Source organism: Dysidea avara, chromosome 1, assembly GCF_963678975.1.
Source record: "Dysidea avara chromosome 1, odDysAvar1.4, whole genome shotgun sequence".
NCBI lineage: Eukaryota > Metazoa > Porifera > Demospongiae > Dictyoceratida > Dysideidae > Dysidea > Dysidea avara.
This window is the reverse complement of record NC_089272.1, coordinates 29,242,426-29,268,949: the sequence shown is the minus strand read 5'-3', so window position 1 is coordinate 29,268,949 and position 26,524 is coordinate 29,242,426. Positions and strand designations below refer to the sequence as shown.

Genomic DNA, 26,524 nt, shown 5'->3' with positions numbered 1-26,524 from the left:
CACATATCAACTTGTATAGAGATCAGCTACAAACAAATCACCCTGTAGAGAGATCAGCTACAAACTAGACACAAAGTAAGGAGTTCAGCTACAAGCAAATTACCCTGTAGAGAGTTCATCTACAAACAAATCAACCTGTAGAGCAATCAGCTAGAAACAAATCACCCTGAAGAGAGGTCAACTACAAAAAATCACCCTGTAGAGAGATCAGCTAGAAACAAATCACCCTGAAGAGAGGTCAGCTACAAAAAAATCACCCTGTAGAGAGATCAGCTACAAACAAATTGCCCTGTAGAGAGATCGGCTACAAACAAATCAACCTGCAGAGAGATCAGCTACACACAAATCAACTTGTAGAGAGTTCAGCTACAAACAAATTACCCTGTAGAGAGATCGGCTACAAACAAATCAGCCTGTAGAGAGTTCAGCTAAAACAAATCAACCTGCAGAGAGATCAACTACAAACAAATCACCTTATAGAGAGTTCAGCTACAAACAAATTACCCTATAGAGAGATCGGCTACAAACAAATCAACCTGCAGAGAGATCAGCTACACACAAATCAACTTGTAGAGAGATCAGCTACAAACAAATCACCCTGTAGAGAGATCAGCTACAAATAAATCACCCTGTAGAGAGTTCAGCTAAAACAAATCAACCTGCAGAGAGATCAGCTACGTACAAATCACCTTTTAGACAGTTCAGCTACAAACAAATTACCTTGTAGAGAGATCGGCTACAAACAAATCAACCTGCAGAAAGATCAGCTACACACAATTCAACTTGTAGAGAGATCAGCTACAAACAAATCACCCTGTAGAGAGATCAGCTAGAAACTAGACACAATGTAAGGAGTTCAGCTACAAGCAAATCACCCTGTAGAGAGTTCAGCTACAAACAAACCAACCTGTAGAGCGATCAGCTAGAAACAAATCACCCTGAAGAGAGGTCAGCTACAAACAAAACACTTTGCAGAGAATTCAGCTACAAACAAATCAGCTTGTAGAGAGATCAGTTACACACAAATCAACCTATAGAGAGATAAGCTAGAAACAAATCACCCTGTAGAGAGTAGCTAGAAGCAAAACACCCTGTAGAGAGTTCAGCAACAAAGAAACCACCATGTAGAGAGTTCAGCTGCAAACAAATCGCCTTATAGAGAGTTCAGCTACAAACAAATCACCCTGTAGAGAGATCAGCTAGAAACTAGACACAATGTAATGAGTTCAGCTACAAGTAAATCACCCTTTAGTGAGTTCAGCTACAAACAAATCAACCTGCAGTGAGATCACCTACAAAAAAGCACATTGTACAGAGTTCAGCTACAAACAAATTACCCTGTAGAGAGATCGGCTACAAACAAATCAACCTGTAGAAAGATCAGCTACACACAAATCAACTTGTAGAGAGATCAGCTACAAACAAATCACCCTGTAGAGACATCAGCTAGTAACTAGACACAATGTAAGGAGTTCAGCTACAAGTAAATCACCCTGTAGAGAGTTCAGCTAAAACAAATCAACCTGCAGAGAGATCAACTACAAACAAATCACCTTATAGAGAGTTCAGCTACAAACAAATTACCCTATAGAGAGATCGGCTACAAACAAATCAACCTGCAGAGAGATCAGCTACACACAAATCAAATTGTAGAGAGATCAGCTACAAACAAATCACCCTGTAGAGAGATCAGCTAGAAACTAGACACAATGTAAGGAGTTCAGCTACAAGTAAATCACCCTGTAGAGAGTTCAGCTAAAACAAATCAACCAGCAGAGAGATCAGCTACAAATAAATCACTTTATAGACAGTTCAGCTACAAACAAATTACCTTGTAGAGAGATCGGCTGCAAATTAATCAAACTGCAGAGAGATCAGCTACACACAAATCAACTTGTAGAGAGATCAGCTACAAACAAATCACCCTGTAGAGAGATCAGCTAGAAACTAGATACAATGCAAGGAGTTCAGTACAAGCAAAATCACCCTTTAGTGAGTTCAGCTACAAACAAATCAACCTGCAGTGAGATCACCCACAAAAACGCACTTGTACAGAGTTCAGTTACAAACAAATTACCTTGTAGAGAGATCAGGTAGAAGAATTCACCTTGTAGAGAGTTCAGCAACAAAGAAACCACCATGTAGAGAGTTCAGCTGCAAACAAATCACCCAGTAGAAAGATCAGCTAGAAGAAGTTACCTTGTAGAGAGTTCAGTTACAAAGAAACTATCATATAGAGAGTTCAGCTACAAAGAAATTACCCCGTAGAGAGTTCAGCTAGAAGAAGTCACCTTGTAAAGAGTTCAACTACAAAGAAACCATCATGTACAGAGTTCAGCTACAAAGAAACCACCTGCAACTACAAACAAATCACCCTGTATAGAGATCAGCTAGAAGAAGTTACCTTGTAGATAGTTCAGCTACAACAATTCACCCTGTAGAAAGATCAGCTAGAAGAAGTCACCTTGTAAAGTGTTCAGTTACAAAGAAACCATCATGTAGAGAGTTGAGCTGCAAACAAACCACTCTGTAGAGAGTTCAGCTACAAACAAACCGCCATGTAGAGAGTTCAGCCTCGTACAAACCACCTTGTAGAGAATTCAACTACAACAAATCACCTTGTAGAGAAGAAGTTACCTTGTAGAGAGTTCAGCTACAAAGAAACCATCATGTAGGGAGTTCAGCTACAAAGAAACCACCATGTAGAGAGTTTAGCTGCAAACAAATCACCTGTAGAGAGTTCAGCTAGACGAAGTCACCTAATAGAGAGTTCGGCTACAAAGACACCACCATGTAGAGAGTTTAGCTGCAAACAAATCACCCGTAGAGAGATCAGCTGGACGAAGTCACCTTGTAGATAGTTCAGCTACAAAGAAACCATCATGTAGACAGTTCAGCTGCAAACAAATCACCCTGCAGAGAGTTCAGCTACAAAAAAATCACCTTGTAGAGAGTTCAGCTAGACGAAGTCACCTAATAGAGAGTTCGGCTACAAAGACACCACCATGTAGAGAGTTTAGCTGCAAACAAATCACCTGTAGAGAGTTCAGCTAGAAACAAAATACCCTGTAGAGAGACCAGCTAGAAGAGGTTACCTTGTAGAGAGTTCAGCTACAAAGAAACCATCCTGTATATAGTTCAGCTACATTTCAAGTCACCCAGTAGAGAGATCAGCTGCAAAAAAATATCCTGTGGGGCATAATGGGCCTGTAATAAATAATTATATGTATATAATTTGTATAATTAGTAATAAAATCAAAAATAATTGAAGTACTAAAATTCTTCTTTAAGTTATTTTCTTCTTCCTGTAGTAAAGAAAAAACACATGGGTTAAAAAAGCCCCAAAGCCAGCCATAGGCCGGCTTTGCAGTATACAAATACAAAAAGAAGTGATATCTAATCAAAAACAGCCAAGCTGTAAAAAAAGGTGCGGCCCCCAAAAGGGCCATGGTGAAAAAAGATGTGAAATCCAAGGTGGCGGCCAAGAAATGGCTGTGATGGTAAGTTAATGGTTACATTTTAATAACGACAATTCAGGTGAATTTTGTGCCGCTTGGTCTTGGCACCAAATTCACCTGAATTGTTGTTATTAAAATGTAACCATTAACCTACCATCACAGCCATTTCTTGGCCACCACCTTGGATTTCACATCTTTTTTCACCATGGCCCTTTTGGGGGCCGCACCTTTTTTTACAGCTTGGCTGTTTTTGATTAGATATAGTACAACATATCTATTTTGTAGCAATTTTTAGTAGAAATTTAATTGTGATGGGCCACTTTAGCTTGTTTATAGTGGCAGTATTGCTACAACAACAGCTGACAGTACACTGAAGCAGCAATAACAACATCAAAGATAATGCAACTCATTACATTTGTAAACATCATATGGTGCACATGAGCATGTATTTCTGAATAAATTCATATATCTGTATCTGCTGCTTTTTTCATCTTGGGCCGATCCAATACCGATGTACAAAAAGCACAGCCGATATAATGATTTTTCCAATAACCAATCTGATTATCGGTGCAACACTAGCTGCAGCAGGCGAGTGACCTAGTATAAATGCAGTCAGCTTCAGACATTTTTTCAGAGGCACTTACAATTGAATGGGTCAGTGGAAAAAGTGGACATTGTGTCATTTTAGAGTTTCCTTTTTAATGGCTTGTTTTTAACCATGTGAATATTGTTGTCACTAAATAAACAAAAGAATTTAAAATTCCATGGCAGTCTCAATTAAGTTTTAGCAAATATTCAATTATGTCCCAAAATTCTATTTAATACCCACTACATGGTCACCTAAGTTTTTAAATGGGACTTGTTTAAACACCAAGTGAGACACTGTGATGGAGAAAAGGTAGATTAGCCATATAAGATTACTTGTAGAGGTACCTACTGTAGTACAAGTATAGAATATTGTGAAGTGTATAAAATTCCAAGAATAGCTAGGTCACCAGTCCCCTGGTCTACTGTTTTTCCCTCCTCATAAAATTGCATTCTTAGTTTGCTGTTACCCACATGTGTTGTATTAAGCTCAAATTATGCTAGGAAGTTTATTAACAACCTGTGCACAAAGGTTAATTCCCTATATCGTTTAGCTGCACTTACACTGATTGATTTTGCCGTCACGCGAGAGTATTGAGATACTCTAATAAAGCAGTCACCCTAGTGCAACTACCATGTACAGTTTTCTAATAGAACTGTCGTGGTTATAACATTCCAACGTATTTAAGTTTGAAGTAATTAGAAGTAAGGAGTCCAAGTAATAAAAGTGGTAAACAAGAATTATAGTAAATAACAACATATGTGACCAGATCTGTGGAATCCAACACAATCAAGCATATTTCAAATTCCTGTTGAGGCCTGTGTCAAATATGTCTGCATAATAAAAAGTATAATAGGCTAGAATGCTATGCCTAGCATATTAGGTGGATATTCAAACTATGTTGCTTGATTCCATGGAAATAGATCAATACTCCCTAATAGAGCATTCAGTGGAAAATGCTAACTGTTATAGAACACTCAAATGCAGCTAGATTGATACTCTCTAATAGAACAGTCACTTTTCATTACCTAGGAGCATATTGCAAGCATAATGGGAGCACTAAAGAACATAATAGGTGGAAAGTTTGGGAAATTCCTGAAAGCAATTTGGTTATATGACTCGAGCCTATTCTTATAATTTTATTATAATCTATTTAACCAATTGCACGCTCTGGTAAAGTTTCAGCCTGATATGGCAATAAGTTGGGGAGTTACAGCCCTGCAGCTACAGCAAGTATAGGGAAATAAATTGTAGGTGCTTACTAAAATAGTTGTAACTTACAAGCAGAATGACACATGGAGTTGTAATTTGTACCATCATGTTCTTAGTGGATAAACGTTTCCTTTTATTACCTTTCTTCACTACATATGTATACGTAATGCAAAATTAGTGAGAAAGATTGATTGTGTACTATCATTTTTATGTGATGTAAACAAATGCCCATAACTTCCGTATCCTTGCATCTACTATAATAAAACAAAGATTTTCGAGCTCCTCCTGAGTAGGTGAATAAGGTGATTAGAGATTGACCGATACCACTTTTTACCAATACTTCCAATACAAGTATTTGTACTGAAATTATCTGCTGATACCAATTCTGATACCGATACTAAGCATTGAAGCCTAGACAAGTTTATTATAGAAATTTTACTGTTGTGATACGAGCTAGCTATTAAAATATAACGGTAATTGTTCAGTTTGATTGATCTCAAGTTTCAAAATATTCATTGTCTAAACATGATAAACATCATTGTGGATTATGAGATAGTTTTCTTGTGAGTTTATTGATTAGGTAATTAATTGCATGGGCGGTTGATATTTCTACAATGTTACAGCCTTGCAACCAAATCTTTTTAAGCAAGCCAAGTAGTCATAAACTCATTCTTTGAGAAACAATTGCACTGTCATTTAATTAAAAAGGATTCACGTGCTCTAATATATTAGAATACACACGGAGCAATTGTAGCAATACTTGGAAAAGAGTAACAAAGGCTTTTTTCGCTACTTTGCTAGCTCAACTAAGTTATTTGCTACTGGAAACTTAGCTAGAGTTGGTTTATTAAAAGTGGTGAGTGTCTACTGGTGGTATTTGTACCTCGTATTACCAATACCGATCCGGTCCGATCCGATACCACTGGTAGACATTCCAGCCTGATTTTTAAATTTTGGAAAAATGGGCTTTTTATATGCTGAATAGATAGAGTATTGATTGCCGAACTCAGAAATATATAGTTTGTTGGGTTGGAATTAGCTACTTTGGCATGCACAGTGCTTAAACCCTGAAAAAAGATACATTTTTTCTCCGGGGCTCCCCATACATTTTAAAGGGAAAATGGCACAATTGAATCAGGAAGCCATCTAGCAATCTGGACTATCTTGAAACTGCAGTTGCTTCTAGCTGCACGTTTGTACATGTAATGAGAGTAACTTCAGGTATTATTGGATCTCAGCGATCTTTGTATGCTTTGTGGTGAGCAAATATGTTTCACCTACTGCACATTTCTCAATACAATGGTGTATATCCATAGGCAAGTGGCTATCTCAAGTTAGTAAAAACATCAAGTTAACAACTTATAAAGGTAACAACTAAAGTGGAGGTGCCACAATGATGCAAAAATACCTAAGGTGGAGTTGTGGTTTCAAATATGGCATTGTTATGCTGACATTGAAGTGGTTTAGTACCTTTGAGCTGATGACACAGCCATCAAAATATTGCGCTGGAGCTGAAAATCGATAACCCGAGTGAAGTAACTATGTACTTTAAAGTAAGCACCAATGACTACCTTCCACCCGACAATACGTTTTTTAAAGTTTTAAAGTATTCTACATACATTACAAGGCTTAAAAAGATTACAAAACAACACAAAACTTACTTATACGTAATGTGCACGATAAAACTAAGATTTTCATGATGATCAGCGTGTGGACAAGCCCCACAGCGATTTTCATCCTCATTGGAGCTTGGACGACGGAGCAATCCCAAGTTAAACACGAGTTGTTATTTTGTGCCAGGGTTCTATTGGGAATATACGGAGAATTTTTTTATTAAAAAATCTCGGATACTGGAATGCCTACCACTGGTATCGGTATCAGTTCATCTTTAAAGATGATATCCAGGTTTTTATTGTTAGGCCATTTCTTCACTAAGAACAAATTAATCATTCAAAAATTTACAGACATTTTTTTAATAATACCATTGATTTATACTGTAAATTAATTTTAGGCTTGCTCGATTGTGTCAGGTTTTCACAGATCCAGACACATATTAAGTGTATGGGAAATCTCTACTTTGATTGCAACGAACAAAAGTATGATCATATTTGAATGTAAGAATTTCTGGCCCAAAAAAGCTATGTTGCAAGCACCAAATATCCTGCTGCACTACATTTATATTACTAGTATCCCTAAAGCTAGCTACTTCATTTATACAGAGTATGTATGTTATCTATTGTACTGTAATGTACTGATTGATGTGCTTGTCCTTCTAAGTATGTACAAATAATAATATTATTATTCTTATAACTATGTGTATTGATTAGTTGTATGTATGCCACAGGTACTATACCTAGTGCGCCAATGTTTAGCAAATTTCTAGTCGGCAACATTACTAGTGCATCATTTGTTGTACAGTGGGATGAGGTGGATGATGCTGATTATTACATTGTAAACTGGAGGGATGATGGTGGTAGTGTCAGAAAATCTACAACATCACAGACATCAATTACTATAACACAATTATCTCCTGACACAACTTATAGTGTGACTGTAACTGCTGTGAATATTTGTGGATCTGGTACAGCTAGTGATATTCTCATTGTTACTACTAATGTGGGTCTTTTGGTTGAACTCTCTACATCATCATCAGTGATGACTACTTCATCAACTATGAGTTCTATGGTAGCTATGGCAATACCCACATCATCATCATCATCATCATTGATTACTACTTCAACTATAGAAGATCTCTCTTTTCATTTCTCTGTGATATCACTCACTACTAGTTGCCCATCTTGCGTATGTGTTCCAACTCAATCACAATCTGGTAATATAGCACTGCTCAAATGTAACGTCGTCTCGCAAGAGTGTGAGTGGTTAAAAACTCCCTACTTAAAGGGCATTGCACCCATTTCTCTCTCGAGCAGTCATCCCAAATGGAACGGGTTAAATACTTGCAAACGAAACAGGTACCATGCCCTTTAATTAGTGATTTTATAATTGCTCGCACTCTCGCGAGATGACACTACATTTGAGCTGTACCATACATGAATTAATGTGTGTATGTTCAGTATCTGTTTACTACATATACAATATGTTACCAGGCCAGTGAAAATAGGCACATAAAAATGCCTTTTTCTTTTTGACTTATAAATAGTGTGTCATCATGCTAAGGCCATGCAATTTGGACACATAAAATTTGCCTACATTTTCAAACTTTCTTGCATCATAACTTTGATTTGTTGTGCAACAATCATGCAATTTTCATCACATATTACACATTTAATTGGCTTTATAATACATGTTACAGAAAGCAGGTATTTTATCTCAGTACTGAAATATAACATCTGTGTCCACATACCCTATTTTTGCAGACACAGTCACATATATGTCCTGTACATATGTGTGCGTATGTGACTGTTACCCCTGAAAATCAAGCAACGTCTGAGAAGACAAACTTGCAAGGATATCATTATCACCATCCATAACTATTAGTGTAATTGCTTCTTTGGATTAAAAATAGAATTTACAGTGGAACCTGTAAATCAGAACACTTGAAAAATGAGAACACCTGCATAATTTGGACACATAGTAATGGTCCCAAAGTATCCCTTAGCATGTAAACTATATAGCTATCAAATGGCATGGTATAGTACTGTTTAAGTAGAGATCCCCCAAAAGTTAAACATGCTGCCTAAAATGTCTCCTAGAGACATCTTACACAATTTAGACCACAGCAAGGTGAAATACTTGGGTATCTAAATCCTGTAGATCCCTTGTTCATGTCTCTGTAGATCCCTTGTTCATGTCTCAGTAGATCCCTGTCTCTGGGGCAATACAAAACACGGCAATTACGCATCTGTAACATTGGAATGTATGGGCATTTTACTGGTGGCGAGGTGCCATAACATGCATTATAAATTACAGGGAAGTGTATTGGGCTTGTTAACACTACATTGCTTGTGTTACAAGCAGCTGTGAAGGCACAAGTAATAGTGAAGATGCAACAAGAAGCTGTGGTCTAAATTAGTTAGACATCAAAACACAGGGTTTTACAGAATTTAGAAACCCTCAGACCTTGTAGTAGTGTCCTCGCTTCACTTGTGCACCACAACACAGGGCTTTTTGGGTTTCTAAATTCCATAGAACTCTGTGTTTTGATGTCCAACTACTATGAAAATCTACCCCCATACAACCTTTAAACATTGAGATAATGATATTTATGATGGTGAAAACCTATATCATGTCTGAATTTAGGTCTGAATTTAGGTGATGAGACTTAGCTATGAGACACAGGATCCAGAACCTATAATCAATAATAATAAGGTGGTTCGGGCTAGTATCAAAACTTAAGCCATACACTTGTATTTGGGATTATTGTATGTATTGACTAGTCAAGTAATGTGTATAGTGCATGTAAATTTTAATGAAGATAACTAGGTTATATTTTACCAGAAAATTAATTATTTTCAATTCCTTCAAGTGTGCATTATAAAATGAGGATAAATTATAACTATATAGCAATATGTCAGAATTTAAACTTTTCATTTCTGTGAGTCATGCTATGTGTATAGCACATAATGTTATGTACACAAACATGTGTCACTTTAGTCATTATTTACTCAAGTAGTGTACTGTAGCACAGTGGTGTAGCCAAACCTGGTAAGCACGGGTGCACCCATCAGACTTCTTTTTCCTACCATCAGTGTTCCAGAGTAAGACATTCCCACTGATAAAGTTACTCAACTGTCACAGCGCAACGAGAGGCATAGACTGATCGGTATAGCAGCGTCTACAGCACATATATAAACAAAGACTGATTACATACGTGTAGCATCAACCCAAACATATAGATCAGTCTGTCCCGAACCTGGACTCTTAACTTAGACGGCACTTCTGTATATGTCACGAGTATAATCGTATTATAGACCCACACAGAGTCACACATACCTCAATACGGCTGCATACTATCCTCTATACGGCTGTATACGCTTCTGCTAGACCCACACCTTGCCCTCGTACGGCCCATATTCCCTCCGAAATACCCTTTTAATTAATGATGTCGCTTTCGATTTATTGTTGCTATTTCACATGAGCCAAAACAAAGTACAGTTGTACAATAATGAAACTGAAACAAAAAAAAAAAGGTAAAACAACCTCATAGTCAATGAGTTTTCAGTTATAACTGTTCTGCCTGATCATCACTGAGCTGTGTAGCAAGGACCCACAACACTACCCAATTCTTGCTTTCTTCATACGGCTGAGAACAATCACATCATTTCTTCATCTGCAAATAGTTAACATTAATGTTCATACTTTGCATGTTGTAAATATACTTACCAATGCCAGTTTCAAGGTGAGTAGGTGCACTGAACTTGTGGGACTGCTGTAGTACATGAGATAAAAATTAGCAAAACCATACAGTATAACTCTACTCACATTGGTATCTCTCAAACTAACTGCTCTTGGAGTGCTCTATATAAAAACATACATGTGACCCGCATCTTGCATGTGACCCGCATCTTGCATGCCACGTACCATGCTGTGATATTCAGCACTTGTGCACCTTGAGGATTCAAGATTGCTAGAAACACAGGGTCAATGCAGCACAAATAACTTACTGAATCACCCAAGCAGGTACATCATACAGAGTTTACAAAGGAGTAGACAATATCCACTTTCCTTCAATGCTTTATTCAATGTTCCAGTATTTCAAAAATGTAGGTAGTCCAAAGTCTATATTGCATAAGTGCACAGTCACCAATTATTATAGGGTACACATATACACATACTGTCAGATCTCCACAGTGGTTAGTAGGACGTGTAACACCTGATTACTTTCATTGTCCCTCTTCTCTTAGGTCCATGTACTGCATGTAATTCTTCTATCATGAAAGGACATATGCAGTCCACATAATACAGCTTGCATATTACAGTATCTGACTATCTGTAGTTTATGTGCACCTCTTTTTTAACTGTTTGTGCGATTCATTCACTCCTTCATGGTTGACACTGTAAACGCTGGTGTCATAGTGTCGATGTGCTGCTCTGTGAACAGAATTAGAGATATAAGACAAAATTACAACTTAAGAAAATAGTCATCAGCTTTCTTTCTCATCTTGAGTAAATTCGTTAGCAAGTAATTGAATATAACAGTCAAAAAACCTATAATATTTATGAAGTTGTTGTAAATTAAAAAAATTGTGATAACACTAATTGGTAATGGCTCACTGCATGGACTTTCCCTTACTGCAGTTTCATGTTGGTCATCTGACTTCACAGCTCACCTGTCCAACGTCCTTCCTAAGAATTAAAATTGCCTGTGTCATCATTTGGCATTCTTGAGACCCACACGCAGCTATATAAGTAGAGGATATTGTACACTGGACACATGGTATACACAAGTAAAATTCATACCAATACCTACAGTAAATTATTATTCTTGCCAATACTATTAGCACACAAAGCTAAGGAGTATATATGGCCACATGTTGTCTTGGGTGTGGGCTAGGCCAGTCACATGCATCACACCCAAGAGAGATGAGACAAAGATGCAACAGTTACACTTTTGTCTATAACCATAGTTATTATATTCATAACTAGTTGGGTACTTTATAACATGGTACAGAGATTTAAAATAAAGCACACTACAGGAATATCACAATAATTAATATTTGTATGGGACTCATCTGATACAGATGGGTCTCTTAATACATTGCACCAGCTCCCACAGATGCAAAGCAACCCACAGAATGCCTACGCAAGAGACCAGACGAGTAGAACTGGTAAGTAAAGCGTGTCAACAGTTTTATGAGTACATGTAAAGAATGACCCCTTACAATCCCACACTCAAGCAATCCCGTGCGTACTACTGCATGTGTGCAAGCTTCTGTTGTTCTTTTTGAAGGGGTGAGCATTGCCAGACTGACTCAACAAAATTTAATTCTGCTATGGATTCACCTTCATTGACCCACTCGGAGTTTTACACTTCTGTTCCAGGACGACAGAAATCAAGCCAGCCCAGATTCTATGCTGGGACCATTGGATTGACTCTACTAGTCTGTTGTGGCCATGTCACTTTCTCTTCAGACAACAGATGAAGTATGCTGCCATATATGGATTGGCAGTGAACAACTAGTCTACAGCCAGAGCATTGGGTCAGCAAAAAAACAGATGTTTTACTATATGAAGCGGTGTTGGGCCACTACTAAATATCTACCATCAAGAATCTGCTAACGTTTGCACCTTGAATCAAATTTACTAATAACATGATGCTGATATTCCGTACATCACAAAGAATCTCTCTGGCTAAAGTTTGTAAAAGAGTGGCTAGGAATTCATATTGTCTAACCAAATTCATACAAACTGAAAATAACTATAACTAATATACGATCTGTAGCATTTAAGTCTGTTCCATGTCCACCGAGACTGTAGCTACATGACACTGTTTGTGGCAGCATGTTACCCAAAGACTTTCTTTTCTTCCTGAGTGTAGCTAACCGCATGATTTTTCATCCGTTGTTCATTCTCTTTTCCCGACCCATTGACTAAAAGAATAAAAGGGACAAGCTAACAAGGGCGCCTGAGTTACCCAAGAGTGGGCAAAACCCGGCAGTTCTTCCTTCCCGTTGGGCCGCTGGTAACTTAACAAGGATGACGGCTAACTGCTGTTATATTTGTACATACAAACTAGTACTCACTCAAAACATCAGTCACTTCTACCATCTGTGCTTCGGCTGCACCATACTGCCACTCGAGTGTCAGTCAATCAGTAGCTGCGGCTGGTTCTTTGTCACAATAGCGATTCGCCCCTGACGACGTTTCACACAATGCAGTCAGTCTTGACCACAATTATGTGAACAGAAGAAGGCGTTCACGTATATGTAGCGTCGTTCATTGGCAAGCTATACACCTGTATACGGCCTGCCATCTTGCTCCGTCTCTGTATTTGTCTGTATATTCTCCGTATATGTCTGAAAATGACTGTTTTGTATATATCCGTATATGCTTCCAGTTGCGCTGTGTGTGATATCCACAAATGTACAAGAATAAGTAGCACAACTTACACAGCACTAGTCATGTCATTTCGACAATGCTTTCTTTCTGACTGCTCAATGGCCTGGACAGAGATGTGGTTTTCCAAGGGGTTCCTACGAGCACCTTGATGTGATAAAAATATGTAATAGGAGGAGATTAATAGGAATAAGGGATCATGTGATTACAGAAAATGCACAGCATCGTAATAAGGAGTGAAAGAAAAAGGATTAGCATTAATTCTTCCAGAAGTGGAATGAGTTGTATATGGATTAAGTTATGTATCAGTGTGATCAAACCTTAGATCAGAAAGCAGCCTAGAACTATGTGAGACATTAGTATATATACCATTCTAGCTGCCGCTTAGTAGTAGCTCCAATGGTACAGAGTACTTGTTCAGTCAGCCATTGTTTTCTTTTTTGTGCATTTGTAGGTTAACCACTCCGATGGCCAATGTATAGTCATCATGTTGTAGAATAGCTGCAAGTGCCTTGTGCTTTATTTCAATTTCCTAGTCGGGTATTAAGGCACATGCAGATGTTTTGTATGTATGGCTAATAGCTTTGCATCAAGTAAGATTACATCAATCATCTTGTATTGGGGTACACGTATAGTGATGCATAACACACTTTAAAATGCTGTATTGGTATCCATATGAAGATCGTGTATATGTCTGTTGCATAGCTGAATGGCTTGTCTAGGCATGGAAAAAGTTACCAAAGGTGTAAATTAGCTATCAAAGTTGCAAACCCTGGCACAATAATAACACACACATGTACACTGTTGAAATTTTCCAGAGCTTGTTACCTGGGTACATGACCTGCAACAGTAAATGGGTCAGTATAATGTTCAGCCTTCCTTTAACAAGACCTATTGACAAAGTATAATATAAACATCAAAACACAAGGCAGTGTGTTGTGCAATTCCTAAAATAGTAGTGGTGTGTCATTAACTGGAATCAAAACAAAGCATGGTTCATGCCATGTTACCTTTGACAATTGAATCATTTTACCAACTAAGTAATTGGTAGCATACATGTAATAGCTATACCATGGCTGCGAGGGATTTTGCTGATATATGCAGTACATTCAAAGCCCAAGGGCTTTGGGTGTATATTTCAGCAAAATCCCAAGCAGCCATGGTATAAGTGATGTGTATCACTTGGGGCGCACTCACCTATTAGGTGAAAGAACTAACGAGAACTCATCCCATTTGTTTTATACAGTAGCATCTGAAGATCGATCATGGTTTTAATAGTGTGGGCTAATAGCCATCAAAACGTTGTCCATATGTTAAAACGTTACTATGCTTCAACATGCAATGTTAGAAAACTTGCGATTGTGGGATGGAGTTTATATTGTTATCATGTTTGTACTACATTAAGCCAACTAACTTCACTATTGGGACAGTAAGTAAGTTATTATATTAAAGTACTTAGGACTGTAAGTCACTAACCTATTTCAACGTAGCAGTAGTAGCTTTGCTGTTCCCTGGTCTGTTCAAAGGCTGATACGCGGTGGGTAGAAATACGCATCCGCAATCACCCAAACAATTATTTTGTGCCTTCATTATCCTTTAGTAACAACCAACTAGTCTATCTTAGCAAATCTACTAAGCTTAGCAACCACTACAAAAATAAATCCCACAATACAAAGCTCTATTTCGCTCAGTATAATGAGTCAAAGTGCATCGATTCTTTGAACTGGCTGGGTATCAAAGTCATTCGCTTTCCCATGATATTTCACAGGTAATATTCGAGTTAAACACCGAGTGGTGCCTTTGAACTCCCGTGCTAAAGTGGTATATATTATGTTAATTTGAACAATATTGTTATGTCAGGAAAATTTGATGAATAGCGGACTTGCATGATTACGTCACGCGTGAGGGTACACGCCCATTTATGGTATCACATAAAATAAATTCCTTATGAAATGTATTGAAATTTGTCACAAGCGCGCGCTTCAGGAGCCACTATGGCTACATTCTACCGTATATTTCTATAAACTTTCGTGTGGTTGAAGCCAAATCATAAAGCTATCTTACTGTGAAAACTGCTCATTAATACCTCTTACAGAACTGGACTTATGGAAGCTGCTAATGGGACAAAATCTGCCGCGGTCACAGAGGAAACTCGATCAGTCCATAAACCAAAACCTAGGGGCGGATATACGTGCTGTGTTCCAGGCTGCTACTCAAATTCTAAGAAGGATACGACGCTTTCTTTCCATAAGATTCCTAAAGATGAACCGTACAGAACGAAGTGGATCAATGCTATAAAGAGGAAAGAGTTTACTCCAGGTGAGCACCACCGCGTGTGCTCTGTACACTTTAGAAATGGAAAGAAAATGGGTACGACCGATATTCCAGTGTTATTTCCTTTACTACCCACACCTTCTTTTAGAAAACCTCCAACAGCACGACAAGCCCCAGCCAAAAAGCATAAAGCAAGCTCCCAGTCAATAGCCACTACAAGTTATAGTAGTAGTACCTCAACGCTGGCAGATTCTGACACCACTGAAACCTTGACATCTGATTCCATTATTGAAAAGCTTCAACAAGAGATTGCTGACCTTAAGATAAAGGTTGAAACCTTAACAGCTGAGAAGTTTTGTTTGCAACGTTTCGCTGGTAGTGATAATGATATACGGTTTTATACAGGATTTTCTTCATATGCTATTCTCTGTAGTTTTTATGAATTTTTGGGCCCGGCAGTAACTCAATTAAATTATTGGGGATCTGATTTCAAAAGCGATTGACCAGTTGGAACAGATAAATGTGGTCCAAGCCGAAAAGTCCAGCCTATTGATGAATTATTTATTGTTCTGTACCGACTTCGTTGCAATCCATTAGAGAAGGACATTGGTGATAGATTTAATTTACATCCGTATTGTAATAACCTGGATTAATTTTCTTTATTTCAAGCTGAAGCAGTTGCCAATATGGGCCACTAAACAGACAGTGAATGACACAATGCTAGCTTGTTTTAAAGCTCATTACCCACAAACACGAGTTATTATTGATTGCACTGAGATTTTTATACAGATGCCATCATCATTTAGAGCTCAATCTCAAACGTACTCTCAATACAAAAGTCATAACACAGCTAAAGGTTTAGTGGGCATATCTCCAAGTGGAATGGTTACATTTGTATCACATTTATATGGTGGACACGTATCAGACAAGGCCATAACCCAAAGCTGTGGGTTAATTGAGCTTCTCGAGGAAGGTGATGTTGTAATGGCAGATAGAGGTTTTGATGTGCAGGATTTGCTAGTAGAAAAGAGAGTCATTTTAAATATTCCACCATTTTTAAGGGATAGAGAACAGCTAACAATTGAAGAAGAAACAGAAACAAGGCATATTGCCTCAGTGCGGATACATGTTGAAAGGGCCATAGAACGAATTAAAAATTTTCGGATTCTTCAGGGTGTTATCCCCTTGTCGTTACATGAACAGTTGGATCAAATTTGGTTTATATGTTGTATATTGACAAATTTCTTACCTCAGTTGGTTGAATAATTTCACTATGAGAATGTAGCTACGCTGCTTTCTTTGCATGTTAGTCTAGTGGTTCAAGTATTATATTTTGTGATAATGTAAGGTATGTGGGTGGGTTGGACACAAAATTAGAGTACCAGCAATAAGTTAGTGTACCTACATGCCTAATCATTTATATGATGAACTGTTGATAATAACCTATATATAATACTGTGAATGTGACATGGACTTTACATCGTATGCAACTTTTTCTCCAATATAGGTATCAGTTCCTTAACATAGAAGTCCTTCAGTTTTGGTAGCATTGTCATCCAGTGAGATTCATCAAAACTGATACGTTCAACTGACACTTCTTGTTTGTATATATTACAAAGTCACACCACTTTCTGGAGCTAATGGCCATCTGCCCTTGAATTTGATAAAAATAATTGTGGTTTCTTTTGAGTGTAATGGTGTCACCTGCTAGTTCACAACAGAAATCTTTGTTTGCTGCAGCTTCACAAGGGTCTACATCACGGTATTTGTAGGGGCATTTTATTTCTAATATGCCATTTGGATCAGTGTTGCTAGAGTCTGTCAGCAACCCATCTGGAGACGCGCCCAAACAGGGAAAGCTTGGATTGATTATAAGACCTGTTTGACCAACTGTAATGATTTTATTTAGTGCTGCCATATGCTGAATATAAGTTTCTATAGCCAGTGGTTCATTGTCTTTTCCCCAAGCACATGCCAATGGGGTAAATTGTTTTTACATTGACTGGTAATGGTAGTTGCTAATTTATTACCAGATGTTGTTTGCCGCATTTTACAGACTCGGCCAAAGTAGGAGGTTGTTATTCTACACTGACGTTCCTTATACCATGCTGAAGATTTTGATTACTCTTTCGTTTCTACCTGAATCCTTTCAGCTTCTAATTGGTTCACATTAACATAAGCAAACACTGCTTCCTCAGTACTTAACACTGTTTCCTCTGTGCTTGCACTGTTGTTTCAGGATTCATTTCTTCATCAATATAACTCTCCAATAGATCCTGTTCAACATTGTTTGGTGCCATGCTGCTGTGTACTGTACTGTCATCTTTGACATCGTTGCTTCTGTTGTCTTCTGTATGAGTACTGTGCTTTGGATTAGATGTTGATGAGGTGGATGAACAAGCTTCACTTTCAACAAGTGGTATGCAGTCATTACCCCTTAAAACTTTAGGAAATGGTGGATTATCTGTATGGGATTCAAGGCTTGTGCACAAAGCACGGATTTGACCTTCTGACACAGCTTGAAATGATGTTGGACAAGCACGGTATTCCTTACGTTTACTGGATCTGGTATATTCTTCTTCAGCTTTACGTTTACCGTATACATGATGCACAATTAATATGTCTGAGAATAAAATTGGACCGTCTGTAGAGTTTTTGGCTATATTCCATTGTTGAGGCTTGTCCGTACAAGTTTTATGATCTGGAATCACTTGGAGCTGACGTTCAGAATAGTCTAACACACAGTACAACAGAGCTGCAACATGTTTGCAACAGCCTCCACCTCCTGCCTTACATTTACAATGTGCACCACATACTGCACCATTTGATCTATATAAACAAATCGATGTAGAATAGTGCACTGATGTTTTGAAAGAAGTTTGCACCAATGCACTAAAAAAGCATATATTTTGATCAATATTTCCTGGATTAAATTTTACTCTTTGGACATGGTCATCTTGGAAAAGTCTATATCCTGCCTCTTTGTGTTTCATAGCTCCTGTAGTCTTATATGTTTTCTTAGCTGATGACTTCTGGTTAGCTGTAACAGTTGTGGAGTTAGACACCAAGTGCGAATACTGAATTATTTACCTCTTAACAAGGTCAGCTTTTCGTCCTGAGAGTTTAGCTCCTCTACACTTCAACCAACGCTTAAGCTCCTGCACGTGAAGCTCGCTGGGATCCCGACCAGATAGAGAGGCACCTGGTATATCGTCTTCTGTTAGCTCTATGGGAGTGGATAGTATGAATGGCCTGGTTAACAGGTATCCGCGTACCGATAGTTGACACAATGACCACAGGGTCTGTCCCATTAGCAGCTTCCATAAGTCCAGTTCTGTAAGAGGTATTAATGAGCGGTTTTCACAGTAAGATAGCTTTATGATTTGGCTTCTACCACACGAAATTTCATAGAAATATACGGTAGAATGTAGCCGTAGTGGCTCCTGAAGCGCGCCTGTGACAAATTTCTATACATTTCATACGGAATTTATTTTACGTGATACCATAAATGGGCGTGTACCCTCACGCGTCACGTAATCATGCAAGTCCGCTATTCACACTCCATCAGCTTTGTGACTAATTAAAACAATGTTGATGAAAATCTTAGATCTAAACAGCAAATTGAAATTAACTGATTCATCAGCTTTCAAAATTTCCTATTGTATGATATTCCTACTAAATGGTTGTCTAATAACACCTTGTTAGTTTCCTTCCTTATCACTGCAATTTCCCTAATGTATGACTATTACCAAAGTATTGGGTATTGCTGTACGATAGGTTTTAAAAATTGGTATAATTATATGCTTCTTCTATAATGTAAGAGCTTTTATAAATGCTTGTTTTGATAAAAATTTAAATAACTGTTCAAAATTTATTTCTTAAACTACATGTAATACATTATATAGACTCAAGTTCACTATCCACTGGAGCAGCTGTTGCTGTGACATTCACTATAACATTCATCATCACATTAACTGTTTCTGTTGTCATCACATTTTTGATCACATTTGTCATTGTTAAGAGAAAATTTGAGAAGATTTACAAGACTACTCACCAACCAACACAACAGATGCCATTGTATGAAACAGTGATTACACCTGCTATTACCAAGAGTGATGTGAAGCTAGAAGCTAATCCAGCCTATGGCACAAGTGATAGAGTGATCATGAATGATAATCCTGCTTATCAAAGCTGCAAGTGACAACTTTACTAGTACATATGTGCTGCACATACAGTATCTACTGTACGTTTATTATAACAAAAATTAGGAATTTTAAATTAGAGTAGGGACAGTGTATAGTGCTGCAATAAAAAGTACTGAAAAAAGCTGGATCAGAGTAGTACGTACAGTAATGTCCAAATACTGTAAAACAATAAGAAGTGAATATCCCTACTGTGCTACACTCAATGCACAGTAGAGATATTCACTTCTTATTGTTTTACAATATTTGGACATTACGTACTATTCCGATCCAGCTTGTTTCAGTACCTTTTATTGCAGCACTATACACTGTCCCTACTCTAATTTAAAATTCCTAATTTTTTTCTTATACTTGTTTGTGAAGTTTTTTGCAAGCTCATCACTAAATAGCCTGCTTTTCACAAAACCAGTCACAATATTTTAAGAGTTAATCACAGCACTATTATACTAGATTATGACTCATACAATAACAACTGATCAGTGAGTGTGGCTCTACATAAGCCTGCAGACAATAATGGATGTGGATTCGTGCATACGTACCTACAGACTGGTGAATAGGCATGGCTACCATATGCCTACAGACTTTAATTTATGTAAGTGGGTGTGGCTCACGAAAGAAGCAGGGCTATGCTATGACGTGTAGTAACACGTCCACATTTAATTTAGCACGTGGGGTCAGACCCTGTAAAGCGGGACCTGGATGTCCCGCCTCAGGCGAATTTTTTTTTGGGACAAGGTTTTGACTTAGAATATTTTTTAGACGTACAAACACAGAGATACTATGCAGGTTTGTGCCACGTCATTTCATAGTGGCAGACCAAGGAAACAAGCCATTTACTGTACTTAACACAAGTGGATGGTACAAGACTTTACTCAGCTTGGATGGCAGTGGTGAGAACAGACTGAAGACAACACCTCGCAGTGACAAATCGTTTTATGACACTGTACTGTAGTGTTGTTGTCCGTGCTTTTCGTGTAACAAGTGCCATGTTACGATTATGATTATGATTAAATACGGGTAAAGGCAAAGCCTGTATACCCGATCAATGCATTATACAAAAGTATTAAAATCTAAAAAATAATTATCTAACAGCGATTTAAAAGTGTTAATTGAAGTACTTTCTACAACAGAGGTAGGTAAACTGTTCCAATCATTAATCACTCTGTTCATAAAGCAATTACATCTGCATAACAATCTTGAATGTTGCTTGAACAATTTAAACTGGTGCCCCCTGGTAGTAGTAGTGGAGTAGGTGTATAGATTAGTAAAGTCAGCTGAAGTAGTCGTTAAAAATTTTGTATAGAAAAATTAAATCACTCCTCTGGCATCTATACAACAGTGATGGTTAGTATTGACAGCCTCTCAGTATAGGATCCATCCCTTAACTAATGTGTTAAATATGAAGGTCTTAATAAATAAACAATTTGTGTTTTTCCAGCTGTGGCTAGGGTCCGCAAACTGAGAAATCTGCTTTACAAATCAATCCCCGTACCATTGTGGGATGTTCATGGTAGTATCCCATTGCTAGATCCACCATGAAACTGGAGGCACAATTGTTGTCTTCACAGAAATATAGCATTTTGTGTCTCACGAGATGCAAAATTTATTTTTAAAATTTTGTGCTCCACACAAAAGACCGGATGAAACTTGCTATCTTATCTAGTTGTTGTGGTTAAAAAGTACACACAGCAGTAAGCAAATGATTTGCTATATTTGTGGCACAGGACTGCTTTCTTTTCAAAATTACAAAACAAAACATGAACTTTCGAACTCAAGCTGCCCTACCAGCCAAAACAAGAAAAGCCGAATATTCTTCACAGTATTGTGATAAGGTTGGGTGCATAGTCTGTCTATGCTGTAAGTCTGGAAAGGATCTGAGACTTAATTCTCACCATCTGGGTGACAAGCGTCAAAATTTTCTGCAACATTTGGGAATTATATCATGCCTTCTAGCCATTTCCAACACTTCTGCAGCCACAATACCCATCAATGATGGACTGGAACGATGGCCAAAGATGTCCCTGGACAGTTGGTGCCAGTGGTTGTCAATTATTATTTCACTGATACCCTCCACGTGTAGTTTGAAGCTCTAGACCACTGCAGGCAGCTAAATCATCCAAAACTGACTTCACTTCTCGTGCTCCACAGTGGCTTTCAAATCTTTGCTAAATCACCCTACAGCACCATCATGTTGCAAAATATTCAAAAATAAACCAAAAAAAGTACGTAATATTTCATTATCGAATCGAGCTAGGTGGGGCTCCTGGCAAGCTGCTGGAATGCTACATCATATGAAATCACAGAAACAACGACTGCTACTACTACCAAACATTTTGGTCAATCTTTTATCATCATTCTAAACAAAATTAGGTGATCAGTGCGGCATCAGAAGTGCTGGAAGCGTCATTGAGGAAATGAAGCACGAAAATTTTGACAGTCGTCACCCAGATGGTGAGAAGTCTCAGATCCTTTCCAGACTAACAGCATGGACAGACTATGCACCTTACCTTATCAGAATACTGTGAAGAATAGTTAGTTTTACTTGTCTTGGCTGGTAGGGCAGCTTGAATTTTAAAAATCGTGCTTCGTTTTGTAATTTTTGAATGAAAGCAGCCCTGTGCTGGGAATCAAACTACTGCTGTGTGTAATTTTTAACTATAACAACTCTAGATAAGATCTGGCTAAGTGGCAAGTTTCATCCGGTTATTTGTGTGCAGCACGACATTTTAAAAATAAATTTTATGTCTCATGAGATATAAAATGCGATATTTCTGTGAAGACAACAATCGCACTTCCAGTTTCATGGTGGATCTAGCAATGGTATGTTATGATTAACATCCCAGGGGATCGATTTGTAAAAGTTTATTTTTTGATTTGCGGAGCCTACTGTGGCTCTGTTTAATTTCACAAACGAGGCTGAATAGTATGATGCTTGCTTTCCTTCGTACCAGGGGGTGACGCACAGGCACTCACTGTAGGTTGCCCTATCATAGCTATTATATACTACGTACCTGGAATTGCATACCGACTTTGTTAACACTTATAAACATTCCAATCTGTGTTGTACTGTACTTCAATATACGGTCTTCAGTCAGTTATCGTAAATGTTTCCTGTAAAACTAGTTTTAGTAACATGAAGGATTTACCTAAGGATTTATCTTCTTCAGTGATTAGTAGGCAGTAAAGGATATGCAGAGCACCACTCAATAGACTGAATGACCAGAAAAATGCTTGAAATACAGCATGAGCATCATGAAAGTGATTTTACAAGTGCCAAATTTGCCACCATATTTCATCGAGTCGCAACTCAGAAAACCACGCTACAATCATTATGCCAACCTTAAACCATCCGTCTGTATCCACTCAACCAACAGAGTGATAGTAAGTGGCATCATTAGCCATTTAACAAGACCTGAGAGCCTCAAACACCTTCCAAGCAACATGAAGCACATGTGAAGCGGATACCACTGTTGTACTACTCAATTAGTGCCAAATTATCAGCTTCAATACTTAGCCAATCAGGATTTGTCCTCTATAGCCATTGAAACTGTAGATGGTAGCATATACGATGCTATAGAGCCAGATACTATACCGCCTAGCGCGGTAGACTACAAAGGAAAGGTGTTAACAAGTGCAATTACAATGCAGGTTGTTCCTTTGAAAACTGGCAATACGCGATCCAGGTATGTAGTATATAATGTCCATGGCTCTATGTTCCCTCATCAGTTGTGACCCACACTGTTTATTCCCATTGCAAGTACAAATACGTATTAAATATACAATACCAAATGATGAAAACATCAAGCTGTGCATCTACAAATTTTAATCACTAGTGAATTGGTCAAATAATGATTGGTGTGTTCAGGTACAACGTATTTCATAACTATTCATTTAGTGTTTTTAACTTTTTTTTAAAAAGCTGACAATTACTTATTTCAAATTTACGAATTCTAGAAACCGCCAATCGATTAACTGGTGTTTTAGAGGAAGTCTGCAATGTAAGTCAATCTTATGTAATGAGTTTAGTTACCACTTCAGCGTCAACTATATGTATATGTTAAAGCATAGCCGCGAGTGCTATATGAAAAATAAAGTACGAGGGGCACAGCCAAGATGCTAATAAAGCACGAGGCAAAGCCGAGTGCTTTATTAGCATCGAGGCCAAGCGCCAAGTGCTTTATTTTTCATATAGCACGAGCAAGGCTATGCTTTAAATGATTTATGGAACTTTCTAGTTGTGTAGCTTCACCATACACTAGGATTCGTAATTAACACGTGTTGAACGAATTATTAACAGCCTGAACACACACAAACTAGTTTAACAAAGTAACTCACGCGTAGTTCACCATAGCTTGGCATGGTAAACGTTCATCGCATATTTTGGCAGGTTTTGTTTGCAACCCACAATCGATTCTATTGTGAGTCACATGGTGAAGTATTTCCATGATATCTCCAGGACTTGTCCGTTTACATTAACAAACATAACAGCAACGTTACCTTCTCTCACCCATCATCGAAGCATTTAGGTATGTCTATAAAAGCAATCCAGTGGTAGAACTCGTATTGGCTGGGGTGATTGATCACTCAGCGCAGCAAGGCTATCAGCCTTCACCGGCTTGGGTGATTAGTCATACTGACGCAAGCCCCGCAGGCTATTAGCCTGCACTAAGGCACATTGGCAACTGTGCTTTATTGCACCACAAAGAGTGCTTTATTGAACGAATTAAGCACTGTTTGTGGTGCAATAAGGCATTCTTTGTGGTTGATGAAGCACTGTTGGCCAGCTGAGAGTGTACTTTATGAAATTTAAAGTACACTTTTTCCTTTGATCTCACCCACACAAAATTCTATAATATGTAGTAAAGAACTATCAATCATGGTTAGTTCATGTTGCTGCTTAATAGGGAGTGGACCAATGCCCCCTCTGCAATGATGGCATATCCAAATTAGTGAGATGTTTGACAGTGTGCTGTGAGATAGTTTCCCCACAGGTGCTGTATGCTGGCAGCAATGCAAGCGATAGGTCTGCCAGATTATTTGAATTAATTTAATAGACTAATAGACTACAATTCATAAAGGGGTATCAGAACTCTAGAATGTACAAGGATCAGTGATGGTGCAGTTTACGATGGAAAGATCTTTGTTTGTTAGTTTTTTGCTACACGATGAGTATATAGCTTTTATTGATAAGTATGCTTGTGGAGTGCCTGGTTTAATTAGAACACATACGTAGTATCTATGACTATGATACTAAGTTTTTTGAACTCACAACTAGTGTTTTTCTTCCCATCTCAAGTTTCCCCTTCACAATATTGTAGTCTAATAAATTATTAGCATACCGTATTTATTTTTAGCAGGCTATTTAATGCCTTAGACTTTGGGATACAGAATGCTAGAGGCCAGTGTATTGTTTGGTTTGATTCTGCATTTCACATTATGTGGTGTGCTTTCACCTGTGAAGCAATAAATTGATGTGAACTGTTTTAATGTGTATATAATGATGTTTGTGTTTTGTTTACCATAATAGCGGAAGGAAACAACATTTGGTGAATCAAGCAAAGTATCACAGTTGGCAAAACAGAATTTTTAGCAAAGTGCATGACCTTCTTTAATTAATTCAGCTACCAATTACTACAATAACCTGATTAGACTTTAGTCCACCCTCTGGAATAGTGGATGTACCGTATAGCGGAAAATTTTGGCAGGAGAAATTTTGGCTAATTTGGCGAGTATGCACTAAATTTCACTCGCTGTTTTTCTAAACACTGAAATTGTAGCTACAAAATGTTGTTCTTCATCAGTGAGTGAATATTGTTACAGTGGTTAGTCAGCCTTCCGCACGTATTCCGTTGAATACAGTATGGTTTAGACTAATAGCTCAGGCAGATGCCCATGCACACATACCTCACCATGTGTGTTCCGGTCTTGATAACTGACTCAGTGAGCTAATGTGTATTATAGCTACCTACAGTTCTGCACAGAAGAGCACATCGATTTTAGTAATGAGCATTGAATTATAGTACTTTGTCCGTAGACATTGCAAAGCTTCGTCGTTAGTAAAATTAAAATTATGTGGGCAAAGTAATGTGATGCATTCACCAAAATATTATTCACCAATTTCTGTCAATGATCAATTTGCCAAAATTTCCTCCCACCAAAATTTTCCACTATATGGTAGTTTAGTCTGGACTTCAAGTTGAAGGATACCACCTGGCTTCATTTGGTCAATGTGGGCACTGGCAGGACTCTAGCTCAATAGTCCAGTGGCATGGTGAGCAGTTATTCAAGAGACTGTATACTAGTAAGTGAGCCACTGTTTTTCTGATGATCAAAATATTTGGACGCTAAAAATTTGGTGAATTCATGGTCATTTGCCAAATTTGTCAGTGCCAAAGTTTCCCTCCATACAGTATACGTTAATAAAAAATGGGCAGGAGTAACTAGTTAATAAGGCTTCACTGTTAATTTTTATGATTCCTGATAACTAACTGTTTCATTTTTTTTTCCAGTGGACGCTACATGGAGAAGAACTCAACTTCAAGTGCCTACCACTGTCATCTGAACATCATTGGATTTTCTCTTAATTGTGTATCAAGATAATTGTACTATTGGCTCAGCTCCCAAGCATTATTGTAGTAACAGACGCACAGATGTTAAATTAGCTGTTGTTTTTACTTCTTTAGAACTTTTAACTGAGATTTGTGTATTATTGTCAGACTCCTAGTTGCTTTGTTGTATGGATGGTCACTGTGGTTGGACCAAGCATTAATTGATAC

General features: G+C 37.9%; 2 protein-coding genes and 1 long non-coding RNA gene across 17 annotated transcripts in view; 2 read left to right on the top strand and 1 right to left on the bottom strand.

Annotated features, from left to right (window-relative positions):
* Positions 1 to 26,524, top strand: part of LOC136260943 (uncharacterized) — a 196,093-nt gene that overhangs the window by 16,887 nt on the left and 152,682 nt on the right. The gene's annotated exons all lie outside the window — the stretch shown is intronic.
* On the bottom strand, positions 10,230 to 14,954 carry LOC136261021 (uncharacterized). Of its 7 annotated transcripts, XR_010703781.1 has the most exons (10): positions 14,749 to 14,954; positions 12,960 to 13,419; positions 11,491 to 11,617; positions 11,224 to 11,424; positions 11,052 to 11,144; positions 10,881 to 10,995; positions 10,798 to 10,825; positions 10,699 to 10,734; positions 10,600 to 10,645; positions 10,303 to 10,546 (listed from the first exon to the last, which is right to left on the bottom strand). It is a non-coding gene; the product is annotated as an uncharacterized lncRNA (long non-coding RNA). The 7 variants fall into 7 exon arrangements; XR_010703787.1 differs by having other exon boundaries at positions 10,230 to 10,546; positions 10,699 to 10,825; positions 11,256 to 11,424; XR_010703786.1 differs by having other exon boundaries at positions 10,231 to 10,546; positions 10,699 to 10,825; positions 11,194 to 11,424.
* On the top strand, positions 14,624 to 26,523 carry LOC136261014 (uncharacterized). Its single transcript, XM_066054979.1, has 3 exons — positions 14,624 to 14,705; positions 19,452 to 19,743; positions 26,258 to 26,523. The coding sequence occupies exons 1-3, from the start codon at positions 14,639 to 14,641 to the stop codon at positions 26,346 to 26,348; spliced, it is 450 nt and encodes a 149-aa protein (XP_065911051.1). The 5' UTR covers positions 14,624 to 14,638; the 3' UTR covers positions 26,349 to 26,523.